Genomic DNA, 27181 nt, shown 5'->3' on the forward strand with positions numbered 1-27181 from the left:
AGTAAATCTGATGATTTTGTTGGTTTGATTTTTGTTCGTGATGGTGGGGCCTGCCTGTGTAATATAAGCACTTGTATGCAGTCTATGTTTTCTAAGCATTATTTCTTGCGATGTGCTGTTGACATAATGCTATCTTCTGTGTTGATAAAAAAGCAGTATATGGGCCAATCTTTTTATAAAACACTATGCATATATAAATACTACATTGTTCATAGCTTTATTTGACCCAGAAGGCTATACATAACATTTGTCAAGTACAAATAGATGTGGACTTACCCAGTGCAAGCTTCTTTCCTTTAAAAAATCACAATGTATATGTAGCTATGAAAAGAAGTCTGTGAATGCTATTTTTATTATCAAATAAAGTTTTCCATACAAATACACGTGTCACGTTGAAAGAGATGTATAAAGAATGAATCAGAAAACAAAGTCTTTGTTATGACCTTCATACCAACTTTTTTTTTTTTTTTTTTTTTTTTAAATAATTCTCTTCAGAGTAGGCTAGTAAAATGTCCTGCAATGTAAAATATACTACAGATTCACTCACTCTTCTAGGACTTGGTAAGAAATCTACATCATAAACTATAACGAGGGGAACAGAGGGTTTTGTTTGGAGCCACTTGATCTAACATAATCCTAGTTAAGGATTCAATATTGGATTCTTCGTATTTGGAACTGTTAATAGGGGTTCCATATTTGAAGCATCACCTATTTGGAACCCTTTGGTTTCATGTAGTTCCGTTTATAATGATGAAGGACCTATGTGGCTCCATATAAAATGTCCAGGAGTCAGTTTTTGTGTAGATACTGTATGTTGAGAAACATAAACATGATAGTCCAACATCCTTGGCAAAAAGTTTGGTTCTGTATACAGTAGTTTTTCTCTTCAATTTATTTTACCTTTGCTGCACAGCAATCTCTATTAGAAAGACTGGCACCGTCTAACACATATGAACTTATGCAAAGCCAGCCAAAAGGTGAGGCAGCAGATGGTCACGTCAGCGACGCAGATTTAAAAAATACTCCCCGTTTGTTTTTTTTCAGTTCAGTAACACAGGTAAAACATTTTATTTTTTTTTATGGGGAATATGTGTAAAGGTAACTTTCAATATGTGCAGCCTTTTTTCTAAACATTGCTAGAACATCTGAGAATCATTTCCCACCTTTTTTAAAGCATTAGGGGGTGAATTGTAAACTCAAAAGCACTGATGCTTCCGAATACTCCCAGAAAACAATCAAAGTAATCCCTGTATAGGTGATATCAACACAGATACAACATTAAACATAACGTTTCTGAGGGGGTATTGAAATGCTCCTCGTTGCCTGTCAGTGGATGAACCATAGCGGGTATCTACTCACAAGCAGTAAAGAAAATCAGCAGAAAGATCGAACTCAATTACATTTCATTTACCATAATCACCTGATGTCTTCACTTGTCATCAGCTAGATGTGATATGTGTATTGCTGTGCAGTGGCGTTGTTTTCCGTGTAATTATGTCCTGTGAGCTGCACAGTTACTTTCACTGTGCTGGTAACAGTGCTTTCAAATGTAGTAATTTGTAAATTTTTTAATTTCATTTCTTGGACCTGTTATTATCTTAATAACACTTCAACAGTTAATATATAATAACTGATTTACAAACTAATAAATAAATGTATAGAACCAGATCTCATTTCAAAATGTCCCCAGAATAATATCTTGCCTTTTAAACAAATGTAATTTAATTTCAATTAAACTTGGAGTTGGTAATATGATTTTTCTGTACATCTGTTTAATTGACCTTTTTAATTAGTTCATAAATTGGTAATATGATGGTAAATTCAGTAGACTAAAGCATTTTATTAACAGACCTGTCTGTCTTCTAAGGTTGCTTCATCTTGTTAGGGCTGTGGAGGGAGGTATTTTTCTTCTCGGTAGGTAATGTGTACTTTTCTTTATAATTGAAGAACCAGCTTTGGGAGTACAAATAAATGACAACTGAGGAAAAATGTGTCTTGTCCTAATAAAGTAAGTATAATAAATACTAACCTAGTTCTGTGAAATAGGCCTTTTCCCAACAAAAAATAAGCCTCATCATTCTCTTACTGGAATAGAATTGAGAGCACCGTAAACAATACAGAGTACTCAACTGGAACATTCTTCACTCAACCACTCTACCACAACCAGTTGTAGCCTGCACCACTAGTAGCTGTAAGATGAAGTTTTGTCAACTAATGTCAAACTGAATTATTTAAATTAAAATGGAACACTTTTTTTTTTTTTTTTTTTTTTGGCTGTTGTACATTTTATAATCAAAATGCACCCGTTGTGGCCAATTCTGCACCTAGAAATTACTTCATAAAACATTCTTAAAAAGTAATAGAACCGATATATTTGTGAAGTGAGAAATGTGTCAAGTGTATATACACACACAATGTATATAATATCCAAAGGAAAAATAAAGAAATGAGTAGCAGTGAGATATGTTATGTTGCATGAGGTAAATTATGTCATGAACCAATGGGGGACAGAGGCATTGTACCAAAAAAAGAATGAAAAGACAGGTAGCCAGCTTTACTGTTTTTCTCTTGTGCAATGCTGACGTACCTTGAAAACACATAATGATACAGAAATTGACCTAATGACACCTGTATAGACCATTACTGCATGCTAAACATTTGAATTGAGATGTTGCCTATCAACACCAAAACGCATAAGAAACACATTATACCATATGAATTGAAAGATTTCAAGTCAAAACATTTGCCAGATAATTGTAATAGTTTCTATTGTATGTCTATGCAAGGTACATTACCACCCACTTCTACTCTTCAGCTGTATAAATCAACTATTTCAAGTCCAAAAAATGGAACATAATGCCTGGAATGTATCTCGCCACACATCAGTTTGATAACATGATTAATGGAGCCTTAAACTAAGATCGAAACCAGAAACCAATTACAGTACCCGATATGGAGGACAATGATGAATTCTCTTGCTTTAACACAGCTGCCCCAATTCCAGAGGAAAGCAAGCAAACAACCCCTGCAGGCAGTGTACAAGCACAGAAGCAGCCGGTGGGTCTTTGTGAACAACTGAGCAGGACGGAAGCTGGGTGGCTGATTCGGAGACTGATGCTCACTGATCCCACTTAGCTTGGAATTAGTCATTGCAGAGTATTAGAAAAAGCTACACTGATTGCAGCTGAAACAAATTGATTCATTAGTGCAAATCTCGCATCAAATAGAGTAAGTTGGGCAACATTAAAGCTGGATCTTAACAGGGAAGGCGAGTCCTATTAAATATGTTTTGGAATTGAGATTCAAGATGTATGTTGTTTTGTGTGGTGAAGAGGTAGGAAATAGTTGATTTGAATGTAAATAACACTAAAAAGGTTTTATTTTTTTTTTATTTTTTTCTGATGCACCTGGTTAGTTTAGGCCAGTGATTCCTGCATCTAATTTATGAAGGTGCCATTGCCAATATAAAATATAACAACTGTGGCCGCATACGTGTTGATTTAATTTGATCCCAGAAGGACTAGTTTTAGTGATTAACAACTCCCGGCTCTCATTACTAGAGCTCCTGGATTATGTTGGGAAAGTGGTAATTGTGGAGCAAGGACTTGGACTGCAATGGATTGATAGACTCACAGTGAGCAGTGTTTTTTTTATTCTGTTTTGTACAAGTGAGTCACTCACTGTTGATTTGAAGGCAGTACTCCCACAAGCGTTCAGGAGGCGCTGCACTCCCTAAGCAATGTGAGAATCGAACACAAAGCAGAAATGGCTGAGCAGTCACATTGAGCTGAGGCCTGTGGTTTACCATTTGCAAAGCTGAAAATCCTCTTTAGATGTTAATGTAAGCAATGGAAACTGCAAGTGGGCATTTAAACAGATTATTTGGAACAGTTTGTTACTGATAATCAGGCGACTCTTCAATCTTATTTCCCACACTAAAGCCCCTTTCACACTGGCACACTGGGTTAATCCAGGCCCGACCCAGGTACGTGGTTTCACACTGCGAGGGATTGAGACCAAGTTAGCCGGACCTGGGTAGGAGTGCCAGTGTGAAAGGGGCTTAAGTATACTGTCCTCCAGAGTAAACATGCATTCTCAAAAAACGAATGCCCAGATACAAATGAATCTAGCCCTTTTGATTAACTCAGATTCATCAGACCTCTGATTTAGATCATTTAGATGGATTTATATGAAAAATAAATAAATGCTGAGGAAGTTTCAGAACTATTACAGAAAAAATATAACCAGCAGGTTTCATACAAAGTTGAATGTTTTAGAGAGATTTAGAACCTATTGTCCAATTGTGACGTTTGTTAACAACATAATCTAAGTCAATGTTCTATTTCCTAACAGTACAAAGGGACCTTACCATTTGGAGGATCTTAATACATATACTATATTGGGATTTGTTTAACAAACTAGCTAGTTATGTACAAGGGGCTACAGACAGATATACTTGTTTCTATAATCACATTGCAAATACATGGTAGTCTAGTTTTAGGATTTTTAAAGGGATTGTGTTTTATTACAATAGTAATGGGCAGTAATAAAGAGAAAAGTTGATAAAGTGTCATTTAATGTCATGTTGCATTATAATGTACTGACAACATTTATGTGTTGTTGGAAATCAGGCAGTATGTAGATCTGTAATTGACTAATATATCAACAGCAACACTTTTAGGATATGATTGAGAGGAGAGTTTACAGGCTTTATCTAGTCTAGTACAATTTGTACCAGCTCAAGACCTTTCATTAAAAAAAAAAAAAAGCCCACATAATCATGACATCAATAATATTGCTAATGGTTAGGGGGCTGACTGACCATAATGTGCATTCTTTAGTTGTCATGGAAACATAAAACATGATGTGTCTTTGATAAGTTGTTTATGACTATAGCAGTTTTGACATTGGAGGTTTACTGTATTTGACGTTTGATATGCCTGTAAGAAAATAAAAGCACACTTGAGTCAGCAGAATAAAATGAGGAAACAATGTCATACATGTATAGACACATAATTATGGTTTTAATTAGATAGTAATTCCATTTTCACTTGTACTGTAAAAGGGGGGTGGGGTAAAGGCAGATTTTCAGGAATTTGTAACACACAATTTATTGTCTCTAATCTAATGCAAATGGGCCCCTGCTGTCCTACCTGTCTAAAATAAAGGATTTAGTAGCAGTGGCATTATCTTCTCTTTCCCTCTGTGAGCACAATGCAGCTGCTTGCGTATAGCAGGCATCACTGATATCTTTCATCTATCACATTTAGAATTCTGCTTCACAGCCTTGAATTTATAAAATGCATTCAATTTTCATGAAAATCTCTATTTGAATTAAAACACACACACACACACCCACACATAATAACATCAACACTGGTTTTACCTTGCTGGTTTAACCACTAGCCAAATCTATGAATAAAATGCATAATAAAGGTTGCTGTACTTCAGGGAATAACTATATTGCACACTGTTATACACTGCGGAACACCAGACACTGAAAAATGACATTGTTCTGACATTGTTCTGGTCTAAAGGTAGTTACAGTAGGTTGAGACATCAATTTAGTGCAGTTCTGATACTGTCTGGGGTATTTATGCACCACATACTCAATTGTTTTTTATCTGATTGATAGTAAGACATATACTCCATTCTGAAACAGTACTGGTGCATATCACATAAATCAGCTTGAATTTGCCTTTCACAGAATGCGACCAAATATGGGGATGGATACAAATAAAACCCTCTTCTAGCCTTTATATTGGGACATATGGAAGATGCAAAAGTATAACGACTTAATATGAGGATGCCATTTTTCCCATATAAAACAATAAAAAAAAAAAAATCAATGAAAAATATATTCATTATGTGTCCAAAACTACTTTTTCCCCCAGCTGTTTTCAATATTTCGTGCATGAAACAAAAGTCCTTCTTAAAAATTAGTTAAAGTTGCATAGGAAATTAATTAGAGCCCAAATGTGGACATGTAAGGTTTTCGACTTTCTTTAGAAATCTTGCATTCATGTGTTAATTCTTGACTAAAGATTAAGGTCTGTACATGTTTAATTGGTGAAGTGAAGTGCACGTATTTATATAGTAGCACACTGAACTGCTGTTCTCTCTTGATACTGTTTTGCATGAGGAATATAATGTTAAGTTTTCTTTTTCCTTTTTCCAAACGGTTGGTTGTTAACATTTATTTTGTACTAATTGTAAAAAAAAAAAAAAAAAAAAAAAGTTGAATTGTTACTGAAAGGTAATATCCTTATTTACACTGCACGAGAGGTCAGAGTGCACTTGCATCTCACACAGCAACCTATACTGTATTTATAATATAAAAGTAAATAATAATGATTCAATAGCATAGCTAATTTTAATGTGATGTATCAGCTATATCTGATTGTGTCATGTTTCTTACACTGATGCTTTTGCTAGCTGGGAAATATGTGAGTGAGGTAGAGTAATCAGAATTTGTATTCTGTGAGAGAACCGATGGCGCTAGGGTTGCTATAGCTACCTGGGAGGTCATTAACACAGGGTTGTATAGGTGTTTGTTTTACTGTGGTAAGATACATGTTATTTCATTCTGTTGTCTAACTAATAGTACACATATACTGTATTTACCAAAAACAAACATATTTTTGGATTAGAAGCAAGAATACACACATTTGTATGCAGCATTTTGTTAGTCTCTCATTAACTGAAGGCTCATTTGTAATGTGACAGTAATGGATCAGCAGTTCCTTTAGCATACCAATATTCTAAATGCTTGCAGGTAACCTAATGCTTGATTAGTGTTCTGTACAAGATTAGCATTATGTAATACTGATATTATTAAAACATGGTAATGCTATACATGAGTGAAGCTGTTTCACCTCAAAGTATTTGAAATGGATTTGTCATTGTGGACTGACGGCTATAACCTTTTTTTTTTTTTTTTCTGTATAAGCAGTGAGCTTCAACGTGGGAGCTACATGTGGGAGGTTACTACATACATTTAAACTCTTTCTCTTAATGAATGTCTCCCTAATCAACATGACTTGTCCAAAAAAAAAAAAAAAAAAAAAAAAAGTTTTTGTTTTACTGTCACGGATGGCTTGTGGGTGATGTCAGACAGGGAGCAGACACACACAAAGTACTGCGGTTGAGTCGCAAATGTGCTCCTATTTATTAAAGAAAATTCAATAAACCAAACACAAACAAAACAGCACGCTGGCCAAAATAAATATACAAAAACAAGTACCACGCTGGTCGAAACCCAGTATGAGTAGCAGTTGATATGCAAGATCTTAGTTCTTACATTCCTCCTCTCAAAACAACCAACCACAGTCAGCAAAAGCTGCTGGTTTAAATAGTGATCAAGGGATTAATTGGTTATCAATGACCTTGTTTATCCCTTGACCACATTTCACACTGGTTTTCTTAATAAACGTAGTCGACAGCCAATTTGTCATTAAATTATTAGCTGTCGACCACACATTCTCGCAGGATATATTTAATTGTGCCAACTACATTTAATTACAGAAATAAACACACATATATTAAACAATAACAATAATAATATAAATACACACATATTATGCAAGACTGCTTTGCTGAAATGCCATTTTCTAGTTAGCTTTCTTTATAAAATTACTGGCGTAGGGACAGAACATGGTACGAGTACCAAAACTTGACCTGATAATGATACACTGTCAGTGCTGTGATTTACAACTGCACAAATCACTAGAACAAGACAAACTGTAATTCACCCACAAAATCATATATGTTTACAATGTTAGATAACCCAATTTATAGCTCATCCATTTGTCACATAAATTTGCTGATTTGTGAAATTGAATATATATATATATATATATATATATATATATATATATATATATATATATATATATATATATATATTTAGGGCCAAACTCTTTACTTAGTTTTGTGAAATTAATGATATCAAAATATACTTATATATACCGGATATATATAACTTTAGGGCCAAATCCCGGTTTGAGAAATTGAATCATTTAGTACCTCCTTCAGGGTAGTGTACAGAATATTGTCATTTAAAAAGAGAAAAAATCAACAAACAGAAATTAAAATCATGTATAGTTATGAACATGCAAAGGTAAAGTTAGTCATCCTCTTATTTGCGTAGCATGGTGTTTAAAAAAATTAATTCTATCAAACTATACTATCAACAGTGTTACAAACCAGCTACTGGTACAGTTTTTATGCTGTGTTTTAATGCAAAAGGAAGTCCCAAATTAGAACTTTTATTTGTACTCTGTTTTCTTTTGTTTTCCACTTATGGGATGGGGCTTGCTCCATCACATTTCCACCTCCTCAAATTCTCATGCTCCTTGGGAATACGAGACAGCCAAGTCTGCAATATAATTGTGGGTTCCGGGCCTATATCTGACCTCAAAAGAAAATGGTTGCAGACTCAAATACTATTGAGTAATTCAGGCATTTGAACCCTTCATTTTGCCTAGCCATTGCATGGCTCAATGGTCTGTCTGTAATACAGATGTTCGGCCCAATAAATAGTATTTCAGCAAGTCAAGTGCCCACTTAATCAGCAAACAATCTTTATCCATGGTAGAATAGTTCAGTTCTCTGCTGTGGTAGAGTACAGGTTGCACATTTGTCTTCTCACCCTGTAGTAAGACTGCTCCCAATCCAACTACAGATGCATCCGTCTAAACCACAAACAATTGGTCAAAATCTGGGCTCTGTAGTACAGTGTCTTGACACAAAGCTTCCTTCAACTGAAGGAAAGCTTGCTCACTGGCCTCAGTCCATTTTACCTTATTAGGGCGCGATTTCTTTGTCAGATCTGTCAACACTGTAGCTTTAACTGAGAAACCCGGAATAAACTGTCAGTACCAGCCAGCCAGTCCTAAAAAAGAACGCACCGGTTTCTTGGTAACTGGAACCGAACACTGCAGAATGGCCTGCACCTTCCCCATCTGGGGATGAAGCACCCCGTTACCCAGATGGTTTCCCAGATAGGTACTCCTGCTTTGCGCCAAAAAAAACATTTATTTGAGTTTACAGTGCTGCAACTTTTGATTTATGCATTTTTGATGACTCAACTTATCTTCCCATATCTGACAGTAGATGATCAAGGGAAGCTGCAGAGAAGGTTTCAGTTCCCCATAACACTTTATTCATCAGCCTTTGGAAGGTTGCAGGAGCGCCCTGCAAACCAATAGGCATCACAGTGAAGTATTGTGCCACTGGTACCTTTACATATGTCAAGAGTACTTATGAATGTTGCCTTCCCAAGTTTCTCTACCATCTCTTCGTTCGGGGCATCAAGTACGGGTCAAAGTTGATAACGGATAATGCTTATCTGCAGCACCTTAACTGACATTGCTGAGAACAGTGCCATTGAAGAAGAAGAAAAAAAAATGATACAATGCTTGTCAATCAAGTGCTTCGTAATCTATGATCTCAAGATTTGATCGATACTTGTTGCAGTAACAGATATCAAATTTGAAAACCTGTTGCTTTATGTGGCCTTGGTGTTTTAAACTGACTTTGAATGACATTCCCCTATGTAATCCAACTCCAACCATGTCAGCAACTGAAGCTGTATATAACAATTCAGCTTTACCAAGAAATGAAGCAATTGTAGGTATGCGAAGGGATCCAGTAACAAAATGGATGGTTTGGTTTTCTGGACAAGAATGGAACATTGAACACATTGATGGCTTGGTGTAAAGAATGTACTTGTAGTAATGTTTCAATTATAATGCCACACATCCTCGCCATATTGTCTCGAATATAGTTTACTACATGATGTTGGGACCACAATGATATTGGTTTCCTAGATTTTTTGGTGTACTCTTGATTAAGTAGATGATGTAAATATCTTGGAATTGTTGACCATGGAAATGTATCTGTAATATTTTGGGATATGCATCAGAATTCAGATGATTACTAGGCTAATGAAAATAGAAGCTGACAGATCATCAACATATGGAGCAGCTTGAATTTAGAAGTCAATGAGCAAAATCTACTCCAGTGCTGCATTTGTACCTTTTGTTCTTAATGAAAAAACAAACTGATAATATTGTGAACAGGAAATAGTGTAGAGTTAAAGTTGATGATGGAACTACATCCCTTAATGTATGAAACAATATTTTAAAATAGGAAAAATATGTATTATTTCAATATCCCCTTCAGTCAATGCATGCATAATTGTACTCCATTAAGTTTCCCATCTGTGTATCTATTTTATATTGCATATATGTTTTTCAGGGCAACTTCTCAAATTCCATAGAGTTCACAAACTGTTTTAAAATTTCTAAAAATTAAAATACAAAATCATGACCAAAGGAGACCTAATCACCTTGACAATCCATAGGTGTCTGTAACAAGAACATAGCTATGATTTTGTAACCTTCAACGCAGTTCTGACTGTATATTAGGAGTGATATAATTTTGTGGAGACTACTGTAGGTTTCAAATGTCCTTGATGCTAAAACTGAGACACTGCAGCTTCTGTTTTTTTTTTGCTATAGTTGATGTAACTGCATCCTTTTTTTCTAAAATAATTAAAAGGGTGGTATTTCAATAAAACCATGTTTCATATTATAGTTCTTCATCATGGTTCTTTATTGATATTTCAAGTAGAGTACTGCACCAAATAGTGTGCTGATTTCCTTTAACAGCATTGCCTTGGCAACCTTTTCATAGAACACCAATACACTGCATCAGGCATGATGTGCAGAAGAACAAAACACAGTAGATACATTACACATACGAATGCACATCAGCTTGAACTGCCAAATCATTTTTTTATGTTTATGTTTGCCAAAAAGATAACTCAGTTTGTTTGTTTGCTTTTTGAATTATTTACTTAATCATGGGTTTACTCGTTTAGTGTCGCCAAATGCATACTAGTTATCTGAAATGTGTTTGTATCAAACAATGCATAATAAAATAAAGGTATTGGTTTACACATGTTAAAAAATTCCCAAAGTGTATTACTGTATATCCTAAATATGTATAAATTGTAAACTTGTTCCTCAGCCATCCAATTAATAATGTCAGATGCATGTACCACAAATAGAAGTTTACATAGTACACAAAAAATGACTGTAAAGTAAAATACAGCAGCACAAAAATACATGCAATATAAAAGCTATGGGTTATGTACAATTGTGTTGATAGCAATAGTGTTAATGGTTTTGAAAACAATAGTCATTGATAGTTGAGTATATTATATATTTACCACCATGTTGTGGACTTGCCAACTACATAATCATCAGCAGTGGATTCCTCACCAGTTGATGACTCTCACATGAAAATCTTTAAATAACTAAACTTTCAGCCATTGCCTTTATAAAGACCATACATGCTGAGAGCAAGATAGTTGATAGTACAATTTTGTCTCAAATATGATTATAAAAGCCAAATCAATAAATCTTGTTTATGTAAGTTTCTCAATAATAATAAAATGGAATAATTCAATTATGCCATCACCTTGTTTCCTAAGGAATTAGTTGTCCCATGGTGCAGGCAATATATTGTTGTTGTTTTATTTTTTTTAGCTTCACAGATCACCATCTTTTTTAACATGTTAGTTCAGAGAAACAGTTGTTTTAAGTTCTTCCTGTGCACGTTTTCAAATGTACTATACTTTGAGTGATTCTTACAGCTTATTAATTATGGTACTGTCAAATCTCTGTGTATTTTTGCTTGGTGTTATTTTAGTGTCATTTGCGGGGGATTGTGAGTTTATCTCAAGAGCAAAAGTAATGATTTCTGGCTAAGACAGTGGAGAAAGTCAGGAGCATAATTCTATGATATCAAACTGTAAGCACACAGGCAATATAAAAGTGTGGCTGTAGACATCTAGAAATACTGATAAATCAACAGTTACACCAACATCTCAGCATATACATATAGATATTATTGAAAACGAAATAAGACGCACCCCTCTTGTAATATAGGAAAGGGCAGTCTGTTTGTAAAACCGGGGTTACGTTTTAATTATGGTGTTCAGAATAACAAAAGCTATGAGAAATGTGTGCACTTTGTTAAATGCTGACACTGAATACGTCCTAAATCATCTGTTTTGTAAGGATCGAGGAGCCATTGGATTAGTAAAGTTAATATGGACACAAGATGTAATTCAGCCCCCAGTCAGTTCAGGTGTGTTTTTCCTACACCATTGAAACATATGGTTATTCTTTTATATAAGTTATTTCAAGAGCACCTTCTTTCTTAAAGAGCTTTTATTATTTTTAACCCCATCCGAGACGCAAATGTATTGAAAAATATAAAGCACTTGAATTTTATTTTTTTTGCTTTGCTTTGTTTATGTTGTGAGCGAGGAATGCAGTGAGAAATGAAAGTGTGTTAATGTCACAGGATAATTTGTCTTACCTGGAGGGACTGTGCACTTTCTGTCGTGACCTGGGTTACCTTTATTTCATTTGAAAACTGTAACATACTACTTTTTTAATGGACAATGTATGTATTTAATAATTCTATTTATTTAAACAGGCTTTGCTGTCTAATGGTCTAAAGCTTCAGCCATACCAATGTGATGTGAATTTTGCACTTGTGAGATGATTGGGATTATTTCTGATGTGTGCATTGTTTGAAGCATACAACAAATCAAATGCATACTCTGATTACTTAACGGCACTACTGTATATATTTCTATCCACTTATTGTTTATGTTGGGATTTGAGTATCCAATAACTTGCTTGTATATTCTGTTTCTTTCACACTGGTGGGACTTGGCATGGAATATTGTATTCGGGTGTTTTAGTCTTAAACAAATAAGACAATAACATAAAGTAAGGCATCAGTGTCAATATTAGAAATACGAGAAATATCCAGCCATTGCCAAGTGTGTGAAAAGCAGTCCTCTTTTGTCTATTTGGCCGAGTTGGGTTCATTAGTTTTTACAATGATGATGAGCCAGACAAAGCAGAACTTAACGCATTGTGTTGTCTGCCAATATAGACAACTGAGGTTCTGGTATTCACCAGTGTGTGTGTGTGTGTGTGTGTGTGTGTGTGTGTGTGGTACAAAATGTTGTTTTTTTAAAAAGAAAAACACAATAAGACAGAAAAGCAAAGTATAAACAATGCAGTCATGCATAGCGGTATAGGATTAATAGCTGTTCTCAAAAGGGCAGACTGCTCTAATACTTTAACCCTAACATACTAATATGTATGTCTGTTTTATGTATTTTTCAGGAACTGAAAAAGGTACTTGGTTATTCTAGTTGGTCTCAAGGACCAACTTATATTTTTCATTATTTAACCTTGGTTCTAATTTCAATTGCAGGAACGAGTATGATAAGAAAATGCAGTCATTACATTCTAGAATCTGAAACAAGGCTGCTTAGTGTGAATACATTAATACTCTTCGTCAGAACAGCAACATAATGAGGTGCATCGTTCAATTTGATCAATTATAAAAAGCCAATGTGGCTACATTGATCATTGTGACTACAGTACAACCCTCAGAGATTATCTGTAACTGTGTCTTGAGTTGCAACTCCATGACCCCTGGGAATCATTACCATTCATCAAAAGGGGATAATTAAGCACTTTACTGAAGAAATGCACTTAACGATCTGTTGCCTACAGAGTAAAGACTGGAATCCTCGAGCACAAATAGTAGCAAAACAGATTGTTAGTCATTTCCATTACATTTTCTTTTCATAGTATATCAGATATATGAAAATGTGCAATTGATTTTAATATATTTATTCATTTTTATTTAATGTGCCCAATTATTTTACCCAGGTTATTTCTCTCAAATTTAGACCTTCCAATTATGTTCTCTCATCACATCAATTCCCCCAATAGATTATATTTAAATTGCCTCTACACCCAGAAGCTCAATGGGCCCCGGTCAGTAGTGTCTCTTGTAGGACGGTGAGGAGAAACAGTCCCAGCCAATTTTCCCTCCTTAATTGGTGGGAGCACCTGAGCCAGCCTGCACAGCTGTGAACCTGTTCTGTTCTATACTATTTCATTGTATGATTTCACTATTTACCATTCCAACACACAAGGTATTTGTGTGACTTAAAAACACATGTTTGTGCATAGAACAATTTCATTTTAATGCTTTATTGAAAACATAGTTTATTGAAAACAACTACCACACTCCCCCTTCATTAAATGTCAATGTATTGTTTACTTTAACAGCATGTTTCGTATCAGGTATCCCCTCTTCATGACAGTCTGCTCCCCACCCCTTAATGAAAATCTAGATTTGCTCCTGTATAGGTCAGATGTAGTTTGAACATTCCTTAATATCACAAGGGAAAAATACTCCCATTAAAATGTGCTACTTGTTCTACAGTATTACATACCACTTCTGTAAATGTACCCATAGTTAGATCTTAAAGATTTGGAATAGATATGCATCAGCTATTAGGAAATGTTACCTAGGAGATGTGTGTGGGAATGTAATCTGTTTTTCAAGGATACTTCAAAAAGACTTGAATCAAATTCAGTTTTTGTGTGTGTGTGTGTTTAATTTTCATAATGTTTTTCAGCTAGACGATATCCATTGTAATCTTTATCTACAATCCATGTCAGAAAGTTCTGAATTGCTTTCTTTAGATTGTCAAATCAATGTAAAGGTCACTGTTAGACTTCAATAACCTTGCATGTAAAGCTAAATAGTATGAAAAAGGATGCATTGCCTAATCCATCTTAAGAAATATAAGGTAATTAAAACTGCTGGAGGGGAAATTGGAGGTGACTTAGTTGTAAGAGATATACTTTGACGCATGGTAATCATAATTCTAAACATAAATTCAGGCACTGAATTACCCTCAGTGGGGAAAGTGTGTATTGCACACAATTGAAAACCAACAAGGGTTGTACTGACATTTGAAATAAATAGCATTTCTTTTTTTTTTTTTTTTTTTTTTTTTTTTAAGCAATTTGCTGCTTTAGTGACCCTCACATAGTTTAAAATAAATCCTTATGAACATTATAAATAACCAGGTTCCTGGTCATATATAGTACAAATCATATTATAGAATATGTTGGTGGACAATAAAAGAGAAACAAAGTTATATATTTGCAAAGTGCTGTTTATTTTACGTTGCATTGATTACATGCCTCTACAATCAGATAAAGCTGGTTACAGGTAGAGCCCAACTATAAAAGTTTTAAGGTATTTTCCTTTATCCTAAAATATCTTATACATCATTATATTGGACTCACTGTACATACAGAAACAACAGTCATTTGGACAGAATGTGCCGTCCTCTGGTTTAACACTCTTTCGGTTTAATAAACTGCTTTGTAAAAAATACAAAAAGTTAATTCTGTTACTTCTGTAGTCATAGAGCATTCAATCGGTACCGGGAGCAGAAATATATTTCATTGACGGTGTATTTGTTAGCCGCTTTGAAGAGAGATTTTTTATGCTGGAGAGACAGAACTGGAGGACACAGAGGAAGCCTCTGTCTTGGACGCGGAAACAGAGCCTTCTTCCTCTTCGAAAGGGTTCTTGCCACAGCAAAGGGTTGTGATCATGCAGTGACGGAACTGCTTATTCATGACAATGTAGATGAGAGGATTATAAAGGGCAGAGCTCTTGGCAAAGAAAGCCGGGGCTGTCATAAAGACAGGGCCGAAATGACTTCCCTGGTGGGTGAAGATGTACCAGGCTACGCTAGCATAAGGAGTCCAGCATACCAAGTAGGAGATGACCATGAGGACGACCATTCGGGTGACTTCCCTCTCAGCTCTCTGGGTGGTCTCAGACTCCTGCTGCTGGGCGGCAGCCTCCTTGACGGTGCAGACCAGGCGGCCGTAGCAGAAGCTGATGATGATCAGTGGAATACTGAAGTGGACAATGAACATATAGATCACAAAGGACTCGTTGTTCACCTCAGGCTTCAGAGTATAATAGTCAATTCCGCAGGAGCACTGCATGCCTTCTGGGATGTACCTGGACCAGCCGAAAAGAGGTGGAGCAGCACAAGACAGGGCCATTACCCAGGTGAATACAACTCCCATGATGGCATGGTTTTCACCGAATCGAAAGTTGCTCATGGGCTTGCAGACAACTATGTACCTCTCGATAGCCAGCACCACCAGGCACCACAGAGCAATTTCACCTCCGAGGGTAGCAAAGAATCCTTCAATGTTGCACCCAGTGGTCCCGAAGACAAAGTAGCCATTCATCGATGTATACATTGTGGTGGTGAAGCCTCCGAAAACCATGAACAGATCAGCCACAGCCAGGTTTAACAGAATGTAATTTAGAGGGGTCCTGAGCTTCTTGTGCTGGATGGTGACATAGAGGGTCAGGAAGTTGATGGGGAAGCCAGTGAGGATAAGAAAAAACATGTAGGCTGCCAGTGCCGAATACTTCCATGGGTCAGCAAGATAGTATTGTGGGTATTCGAAGGGGCTTCTCACCACCCCAGTCGCATTTGACATGGGGACGTAGAAGTTGGGACCCTCTGTGCCGTTCATCGTTGCGGTTGCTTGTGAGCCGTTGCTTGAAGTGTTGCTTGCCTTTGTTGTTCAGATACAGGTATGGACCTTGCTACAAACTGATCCAAGCACTGCGAAGGTGCTTTTAAAGACCCACCTTGGATTACCACTGACCCTCTGTCAGCACAAAACGATTTAGGCCCCTCTAAGCAATAATCCAGTCAAGACTGCAAACATAACTGGCTACTCATCAAGTTATTAAGATTGCAGCTGCCTTTGCACATCTAATACTTGTGTCATGAGTGAATAATCTGTGTTATGATTATGATTAACAAAATCCCTATATCATACATTGCATATGTTAAACAAAAACCATTAGGTGTTCACTATATAGACTACAGTATTAAGAGATCTGAAACTATTAGCTCTATATTTATTTGATACAGTTTGTGTTCTGTAGGCGATTTAAGAAATTTAAATTTTTCTTATCGAGGAAATACCCCCCACCCCCACCGCCATTATTCCTTAAAGCAGAAACAACTAACTAAGCATGATTGAGTCATTTGTTTATCATTTTGTAACACTACCATGTAATATATATGAATATCTACAATAAATTATAAAATGGCTCAAAGTGCACGTATGCTATGTTTGTAATAATTAACTGAATAGATAAGCTTATAAAGCAACACAGGTTATTTTGTTTTAAAAATTATATATTTTTTAAATCTAGTATGATTTGAGATGCAGTGCTAGTGAAAGCTCAGGGCCCTGGCTCTAGTCAGGTGCTAGTGCAGCACAGCGAGCACACCTCAGCCATGTCTTCAGTGCTGTAAGATAAGAGGTTATTGAATAAGCCTGCTTCATGAGTTCTTTATCAGTTACTGAGGATATAGAGCCTTCCCCAGTACTGCACACCTCACTCGTGGGATCTTTGAGAACAACAAACGTATTTCACTTTGGAACCAAGACCTGGAATCAACAGCATGTGATGTGATAATCTTGTATATTATTAACCCAGACTTTGAATAGTTCTGCATAGTGTCAGTACAATGAACTGAATTACAGCAAAACATTTTGCAGCAGTAAATGGTTCTTTCATTGACCCATCTACACAGTAAGAAGGATGTGCCATGTGTAAGAAATAAACAGCTTTGAATGTATTTTTCTGCCCTGCATTTACTGTATTAATATGCCCCCTGGTGGTCAGAATTGAACTGTTCACTTCATAAAATCATCAGCGTGCAGATTGTTCTGCTGTTTTTTTACAATAGTTTCAAGCTACCATACAACATACACTTGACTAATTGTGTCTTTCATATATATTATCTTAACTCCAGAGAAGTAATATACAGGGAGATTAGAAAGAAAGATTACCACATCAACGCACCGTATCATTGATTTTGTTTCTTGCAAAACATTTACAAACACTGAAATATATTTTAGATATAATGTGAACAGAAGTTTAAGAATAAGACACTAGACAGTTATACATTTTTTAGAAGTCATTTGATGCTTTCTTTTGCACTTTTCATGTCTGCTAAAAATTAAAAACTTTTTAATGGTGTATACAATTTTGTAATTAGACAAAACATTTCTCTCAACAGTGAGTCTATATTCCACAATAGACCGATAAAAGACAAACTCTCAAATAATTACAATTACTAAGTTTTTTTTTTTTTTTTAGTCGGTCAAGTGGTACAATAAGTAATGTTAAATATTGTCCCGTATCTGTTTGTCAGCCTATGTCTGTACATGTACACATTGCTGAACTATTCTAATGGGATTTCACTTAAGTAGCTGCAGGATGTGATATCATTCTTTTTACACACCCTTGCATGGAATCTAACAAATAATGATTTTCCTGTGCACTGTACCTTAGATAAAGGAAATTACACAGGTGATCACACTACTGTCTATACAGCTTTGTCTAGAAGGAACTGTGGTCTACTTTTCCAACAGCCACTGCTATGACAGCAGTTTAATTTGTATTTAGCGTTACACATTTGTATTTGTCTTTTCAGATTTACTGTTTCCTATTCAGGACATTTTCTGCACACACATGCTTCAGACATAAACTAATCTGTAAATTGTTTTACAGGGTCATTTTTATCAAATAAAACCATATGGTTGTTTAATTTTTTAAAAAACAAACTAAAAAAAAAATAAATAGGCACTACAAACAGTTGACCTCACCATTTTTTATTTGTCTTTAATGTTTTAATTGTTTCAAAATAAATACACTAATTCACTACCAGCCAACTTGACACAACTGTGGAAAGCATTGGAGTCAACATGGGCCAGCATCCCTGTGGAAGGCTTTCGAAACACCTTGTAGAATTCATGCCCCGACAAATTGAGGCAAAAGGGGGTGCAACTCAATATTAGAAAGGTGTTCCAAATGTTTTGTACACTCAGTGTGTGTGTATATATATATATATATATATATATATATATATATATATATATATATATATATATATATATATATATATATTCTGGTCAATCAATACCGAACAGTTCAAAATTAAAAAGAAAAACAAGTAACTATGCCCACCCCAGCCCTGCACAGGACCATTTGCGTTCACGCCCACCACCACATAAAAATAATAATAAGGAGAATTAAGGGTAAGGTTGTGCTACAATACACTACAGGGCTATAGTATTGCACATTGAATCGATGTGCTTCTGTGGTAGTGTAATGTACGAGGCGGTGCAGGCGCTGTTATAATACTATTCATTGATTTGAATATTTGAAATATATAGTGAGAAACGTTAACTCCTTCCCCAGGGCCCATGCACGCTCCTGGCGGCCCAGCATGCTCTGCTTCCGATATACAGTTCATCGATCATGAGTTCAAATTTAATAACATTCGATCTAAAATGCATTTATTCATTTTTACATACTGCATGAGAAAACAAAATGAAACAAATAAAAGCTATAATACTGTATATCTTTCCATGAGGGAAATGGAATACCTGTGGAACAGCCATGCTCTCAGTCCGTGAAACTAAAACTACTGATGATTAAACAGCAGATGATTCATGAGAAGATGAATCCATCACTTGTTTAACAAACTGTTCGCATAAGGTGAATGTACTGTATGACCTCTTCATGCAACATTTTACAGTCGCAGTCAACTCCTATATTATAAGCAGGGTTACTGAAAAAAAAGCACAAGCTGAAACAATTTACTGCAGAGCTCGTAAAGTGCTTTACAGTTTTTACACCTGAATTCTTTATATCCAATATTTTCAGTGTCCCTGCTTTCTGATACGTCAAACAGATTATAACCCTCATGTCAAATAAGGTTGGAGATCAACTTGTTTGTCATTTGCTGAAGTGATCTTGTGTAAAAAAAATGAAAAAAAAAATCAAAATGAAGCTACACTTTATAGTGTAATATAAAGCTTCAGAGCACGGATACATTATCCCATCCTTCTCAACACACATCCTTTTCTGTACCTGAATGTGTACCAGTTATGCCGAGTTCAGTTAACCATAAATAGACAATCAAGAAAATGACTGAGATCCCAAAGACTTTGGAAAGAAAGGTCTCACAGCATTGGTACCCACCTCTGGGGTAATATCAAATGGCTATGCTCTATTAAAGAGTCCTTAACACATGCCAGTAATAACATGCGTATGAAATATACATCTGCAGTGTGACCTGGTGCTCTAACATAAAATTAAAAACAAACGCTCCAAGATCAGTTTAAATTGTTCTCGTTTCTTGCTGCAGAGTAATGAACTCCATATTTTTGTTTTTACTTGGGCAACGAGCATTTGCATAACATCAGGCCAGGAATCCTAAGAGACTTCATTGCATTGTTTTCATTATTGTATGCCATCCACCTCCATCTCCTTAAAGAATTGCCAGTCTGCTTTTGACATTTTGATCTTTTTAAAGAAGAGTTTTAGAATATGAATAGGTGCATATCAGTTGTTTTATGTACTGTGTGTTTTCAGACATGAAATGCGTGTCCACAGTGCCAGAGCCCAAACCCTTAAGAAGTATTAGGAATGAAACAAAACCTTGGTCACAGTTTAGGTTAATCACACCTCAGCAATGAAATGCAATGTCACACATGATGAGGTACAGACCGCTCCGGTGAGGTGCCATTTACTGGGAAATTGTCTCAGAGATTATCTTTTTTGCCTCAGTAATCCAGTTAAACCCAGTTCACTTTAAAATGATCAGCAATACTCCACAGGCCCTTCTAAATCACAGGACTGCATGTGCTTTGAAGTGCCCCGTAGTGGTTAACAGTGTTTAAGCTTCATCCATAGTTGTTGAATCTGTGGGTTTTATTTCTTCCTGTCATTAGTTCTATTACTAATTGTTGATTTAGTTGTCTTGTAAACAAGTTTCTTGTATAAAGATATCATGGGGAGGTGGACCACAGGCTAGATTCCCCTTAAATAAATGGATGAAACAGATTTAAGCTGCACATTTTCCACATATAATGTGTGTGTTTTATTTTTCAGTATTGTAGTGGTTGCACATGTGTTTGGGTATTTATTACACCGAAAGCTGCACATAAAGTGTCTGCTTTATTGGGAAATCTGCAATGTGACAGTTTATCTTAACGGATTAATAAAACCCCCACAGCCCAGCTGTTGCACTAGTTTTGGTCAGGTGGAGACATACAACATATTTGGGAGAACTGAACTGTCAGCTCAGCTAAGAAATAACAGGAAATGTGAATGCAAATCACAATGGGCTATAATTGACCAGAGTCTTAACTCATTCCAGGCTAACAAATAGGTATGCTTGTTTCTTAGCTGAAACTGTATTCAGTGTGTCATGTGAGCTGCTGTGTACAAAGAAAGAGGACTTTCAGGTGGAATTATTATGTCTCGTGTCATTTATAAAGTTGTATGATGTCTTATTTCTAGTGATTTGTTAGATGTAGTAATTCTTTCCTAATGTAATAAACATTTAGTTATTGTAATATAACATAGTGTTATGCTTAAGTATTATTTAAACATGTCCAGCATTAATTTTTCTTTCTTCTTTCTTTCTTTCTTGGTTTGAGAATACTATTGTAAGTGAGTTGGCTCACCTAGCTGTATTACACAGAAATTCAAATTGCTTCTGTTAAATGCACTGAATGAAACAGTATGGGACATTTCCACATTGTTTCCTTTCTTTGAGGATCAACTTCCTTTAGCCTCCCTGAGGAAAATGACACCCTAGAGAGGACAATCAAGATGTGGAAACTGAGTCAAAGTACAGTGGGCTAGGTGAAGTAACTTTGCTTCAGAGGAAACCTGTCTTGCCTTTCTGATGAACATACTGTCCACAAATACATGAGCCAGTATTAACTTCCTTTTCGTCACACACAGAGTACCCAGAGCAAGACGAAATGTGCGTCACTCATTTATAAAAGCTCCTACGTGAAGCACTGCAAGATCAAATCTGCACTCGAGTGATGCACGCACTAACTTACAGATCAGCACATGAAATGACGATCCGCTGACTGGAGAGTATAGTAAACAGAGGGTCTGTTCCAGCAAGGAGCTTTATATGGTGCAGGACTGTGGGAAAGTAGTACAGTGTTAGCTAGGCCACTCTGAGAGGGGGAAAAAAATGTTGAGCTTGACAAATATAAACTCTAATCACTGAGGTCCTGTAAGGGGAATGCCCAAAAGCTTAATTTCAAGAAGACAGTAATACTGCATATAAATATGTATTTTTTTTAATTTAAAACGCATCATCTTGATTATTGGAGAATTACCAAATATGGGCAAAATTATCTATTGTTTACATGAATTGTCCTACTACTCAAATATTATTAGATTGTGGTTATAATCTGTGAGCAAAATGATGTAATACATAAAGTGCTGGTCGTTCCTTATACACTGTCAGGTGGAATTATTACTCCTTGTTGTGTAACTGATAAAGTTCAACAATGTGTTCTTTCTAGTGATTTGTTAGTAATGTTCTGTACAGATTAGCTTGGTGACGTCCTACTCTCCAGACCTTCTTAATCATATTTATCCAACAGGGCCAAGAATTTAGTTTCTCACTCTGGGGGAGCTCAGCAACCTGCTCACAAGTAATATTTATAACCCTGTTCCAGGGCCATCTGCTGTTTTTGTATTAGATTGTGTAATGAGTTATATGGAATTAAAAATGAGTTTAACAATATTACATACAGGGAGAAAAAAAAACATGTGTGATATGTAGTTCATACTGATGCAAATTAAAGAGCTGAGATGTTTAGGAGATTAATTTCTCTGTTGAAATATATGATAGTCAAGGCCAAACATATCTACATTTGTTAAGAAGGGAATCAAATTATGCAACCAATCACTCTGTTGTAGGGTCAAAACTACAAGGGGGTAGCTTGAGGGTAATATGCAAATATATTATCAAGGGTGCTAACAGAATTTAATAATTTCTCATCAAAGAGGAAGTCAAGCTGGTGGCTAATCTCTTACCAAAATTCTGGGTTTTAATATATGAACTCTTGGTTTTCTTGGTGGCTGGATGATCCACTATGTAGCCCCCAGTAAAACACTTTGTTCTAAAACACAGGGAGTTGACTGATGTAAGGGTTTTGTGATAAAATCTGAAATACTGCAAATGAAGGTGTTACAAGGAGACTGAACATACGAGAGAAGCAATTTCCCCAGCCTGTTCTGCGTATCTTGATTGTACTGGACTGTGAGGGTTACCAGAGCAAGCAATTGTTCTTTCCAGCGGTTCCTCATAAATAATGTGGGATTTGGCTTTTGCTTTGAAGTGTATGGCTAATCCTCTTCCTAAAAACTCCAGAGGATACAACTTTCAAAAGAGCAACTATATCCATCTGTAGACTTGACTTGAATTTAATCGAAAACGGTATGCATACAGGTGGTTTTTTCACATGTGTATCCTAAAACCTCAGGCTTGACATAAAAATAATGATTTTCTCAATGATGTATTCGTCTGTCTTTATGTCAGACATTTAATGGGCTGTACTAAAGCTACAGCTCCTTTTGTAACGTAAAGGGCTTCAATATACACTCTGGGAATGAGGCCAACTATTTTGATAGTCTTTCTACCTGTCTGTTTTTGACGGTTTGCTAATGGAGGAATTGAACATAAGAAGTGTGTCAGTCATATATCATTCAAAAAACTGTTCTTCTAGTCACAACATTTTCAATATTTAGTAACAAAGATCAGAATGGCTATTCTTTTCAAAAATAAAATGTTCATGTTTTATTACTTAAACTAAGCTATTCATGAAAGAAGTGCAGGCTCAGTGCCAGATTAAAAAATAAATAAATAAATAAATAAATGTTCTCTTTGTTATTAATCAGGTAGCAGTGTGCATTATATATATATATATATATATATATATATATATATTGCCTGAGTATTACTGCTATCACTAGTACAAAGGGGAAAAAAAGCTCTGAAACGTGTGGAGGAGATTGTGAGCTAAAACAGACATGGTATACAGTAACAGGAAAGAATAGAAAAGTGATTAGCCTGTGTAGGTCATATCTTTGCACTAATGTATGTTTCAGATGAAAGGCATGCCAAATAAATAAGCAACTCTTTAATTGGCTCCAATAGGCTAATAATGGCAATATAATAAAGTACGCTGTTTGGGGGGAACAGTGTCAGGGGCATCCTTGAAGGCAGCCAATTAAAAACTGTGATATGTTAAGAAAACAAAAAAAAACAAACAACAAAAAAAACACCTTTTCCAACCTTGCATGTTGTTTTTGACCTTTCCTAAAGAGTTTCTCCATTGCAAGATACAAAGAGCTTCCCCTGTGATTAATTTATGCCAATGCTAGTGTGTGATTCTTGGTGACCAATGCAAATGAAGAAGTGAGATGCCCCCAATGACTTATCATTATAATGAAGTCTTGCCTGGCTGCCCTGGGTGACTGATCTTGTTACCACTGCTACTGTTGTCTTTTATCTTGTCTGTAAATCCTCCTTTCTGGTTGTAGCTTATCAGTCAAGAAATGACTGGCCTTTAATCTTCCCATGTTTATTTCGTTTTTCAGGACCTGAATGATACTAATAGGCTTGAAACCATTGCTGTACTCTTGTGTCCCAGAATAAAACTATTGCCAGAAATGATTTGGTTAATAGTGAGTAACCTTTTGGCAATTGAAGATACCATATGAAGCAAAATGCTTTTGTGATAAGAAGTGCAATTATGTATTGTAACCTTGAGCAGTGCAGAGCTGACCTTCCTCCTACACATAATGTAGTTGTATTTGATGAAAACAGAAAGCCAGTGGTAGAGTTACAACTGAAGATTATTATTATTATTATTATTATATTATTATTATTATTATTATTATTATTATTATTTTCAAGAAAACAACGCAAATTATTTGATAGTGAGGGTCTTTAGGGTGAATAACTAATTTGTAGGCTTTCACCATTATAAGTTATTACATCCATCATTCTCATTTTAATTTAAACATCTGATTATTTTGTGTTACATAAATCTTACTGTTACCTGAAAAGGTTCATTTTTTAAAAGCATAACACATTATTTGCTAAAAACCATGGGCTGGGGGAAATAATAAATAATAACCTTTAGTAAATTCTATGTACATGCATGTTTTTTTTGTTGACAAGCCAGTGATTTTTTTTTTTTATTTCTATTTTTCTTGATAACAATCAAACAGTGATTTTTTGGTTTTGGTTTATACAGTCCAATTTTAAAATCTATGAAACAGAAAACAATTTTTTAACCATGAAAGACAAAACAGGGATGTGTTTTAAACTGTACATGATAGCACTTGAGGCAATCATATTTACCATTAAAATGTTATATTCCACCTCTTAAATACATTCATTTAAATTTTTCTCATAATTTTTTCTTCAAGAAAAAAAAAAAAGTGAGTTGAATCGGGCCCTGTCATGAACACATGCAATTATTAGCCTTTTGAGTAATGCTTTTGTAAATTTCAGCCCTGCCAGGTCCAGGCTGGGACCTTTCCTGATCTGAATGAGTTGAGTTTCCTGATCGGAATCGGTTTTGGGAGGCTCCTTCTCTTACACTGCCACATTGGCTGATCCACACTGGGAGGAGGTTAACTGGAAATATTTCACAGTGTGTGGTACAGAGCCAGAGCCAGCCAGGCACTGGATGACTCGTGACAGGATGTAGAGGCTAGAGGGCTGATGGCTCCTCCCATTATTTACTGCAAGACATTTCTGAGAGTATAATGCACCCTCAATTTTTGGGAGAATTTCTGCAAGCTACATATAGAATGTACATTATATACAAGGTGATCTGTATACTATACAGTACACTATAGTGTTTTTATAGGGTGCAAAATATACACAAGGTGCACATTATAGAAACGTACCGCAAATAGCTTGCACTATAAAACGCCATCATTCATTATGACATGATATTTGAGATGTTGTTGCTTTTGTTTTTCCATATCAATACTAAAGTTTTTTTTTTTTTTTTTTTCTGTATTACAATGCATATTTGCTCGACTGGATGTACAAATTATATATTTTTTAAAAAAGGTTTGAGTTAAAAAGATACTTTTTTTTTTTTCCCATAGGAGGCTTCCGTATTTATGTAATCCCTTCTGCATTTACAACAGTATTTTGTAAATTATTAGTGTAGATTAAATTTAAGTATGTACAGAATTTCATTTTCATTTTTAGCAACTGAGACATGGTACTATTGACATTTACAGAAGTTAAAATGCATGTACTAGCTTGTACTGAGATGTATGTTTAAGTACAGTAACTACCAACGTATTTGTCCTACTTTAACGTTTTAACACTGGGCTGTGTGCCTAAATACAATTACCAGCAACTGACTTTGCCTTTACCTGTTTCCTTTTATCTTCCCAGTCACTCAATTCCAAATTACTTTATTCAAGTCTGTGTTTTACTTATCTTTTATATCTGTTTATAAGTTTTATAACTAGTCAGCATTATTCAAAATCTATGTTTAGACGAACACAAACTTCTGGTTAGTTTTTAGCTGAAGATGTGATTGTGTTGTGGTTTACCTCCCTGCTGAGTTTACAAAACTCTGAAAAATAAGTCAGGAATACACATATAATTCAAGTTGTCTTCCGGGATCATCCTCATGATGCACAGCTGTGCTCTGATATCATTCATTTTTATAGTTTATAGTTACTGTTATCTTTTATCTTGTCTGTGCATCCTCCTTTCTGGTTGTAGCTTATCAATCAAGAAATGACTTGCCTTTAATCTTCTCATGTTTATTTAGTTTTTCAGGACCGGAATGATACTGAATAGGCTTGTACTAATGCATTGTTAAAACCATACTCTTTTTTTACTCTTGTGTTGCTTTGTTATTGTTTTTTTTTTTTTTTTTTTAATGTTGTTGTCAAAATGTTTTATTATTCCCTTTTAATAATTAGGCCTTCCATTTGATATTATTATTATATAATCTTTATATAATGCCTTTCATAGTGGACCATCACAAAGTGATTTACAAGATACGAGACTAGGCTCTGTGAACTATGCATCAGCTGCAGAGTCACTTACAACAACGTCTCACCTGAAAGACAGAGCACAAGGGGGTTAAGTGACTTGCTCAGGGTCACACATTGAGTCAGCGGCCGAGCTGGGATTTGTACCAGGGACCTGAGGTATAGGTGCGCAAACGTGACATGTATCTTGCTCCTGAAAGCTCCTTGTATTGTGAGTAGAATCAGTATGTTCATGTTGAACCTCAGATCTGTAGAGAATGTTATAGAATACAGCAAAAATGGTGTCTTGGTTAAA

The 27181-nt window shown here is 35.6% G+C and overlaps 1 protein-coding gene and 1 long non-coding RNA gene across 2 annotated transcripts in view; both read right to left on the minus strand.

Moving 5' to 3' along the window:
• Window positions 1-27181, minus strand: part of LOC121329343 — a 76799-nt gene that overhangs the window by 24087 nt on the left and 25531 nt on the right. The gene's annotated exons all lie outside the window — the stretch shown is intronic.
• LOC121329341 (rhodopsin, freshwater form) lies at window positions 14123-16871 on the minus strand. Its single transcript, XM_041274899.1, has one exon. It carries the CDS (start codon window positions 16470-16472, stop codon window positions 15411-15413), a length of 1062 nt encoding a protein of 353 aa, XP_041130833.1. The 5' UTR covers window positions 16473-16871; the 3' UTR covers window positions 14123-15410.

This window comes from Polyodon spathula, chromosome 16, assembly GCF_017654505.1.
Source record: "Polyodon spathula isolate WHYD16114869_AA chromosome 16, ASM1765450v1, whole genome shotgun sequence".
In the NCBI taxonomy this organism is placed as follows: domain Eukaryota; kingdom Metazoa; phylum Chordata; class Actinopteri; order Acipenseriformes; family Polyodontidae; genus Polyodon; species Polyodon spathula.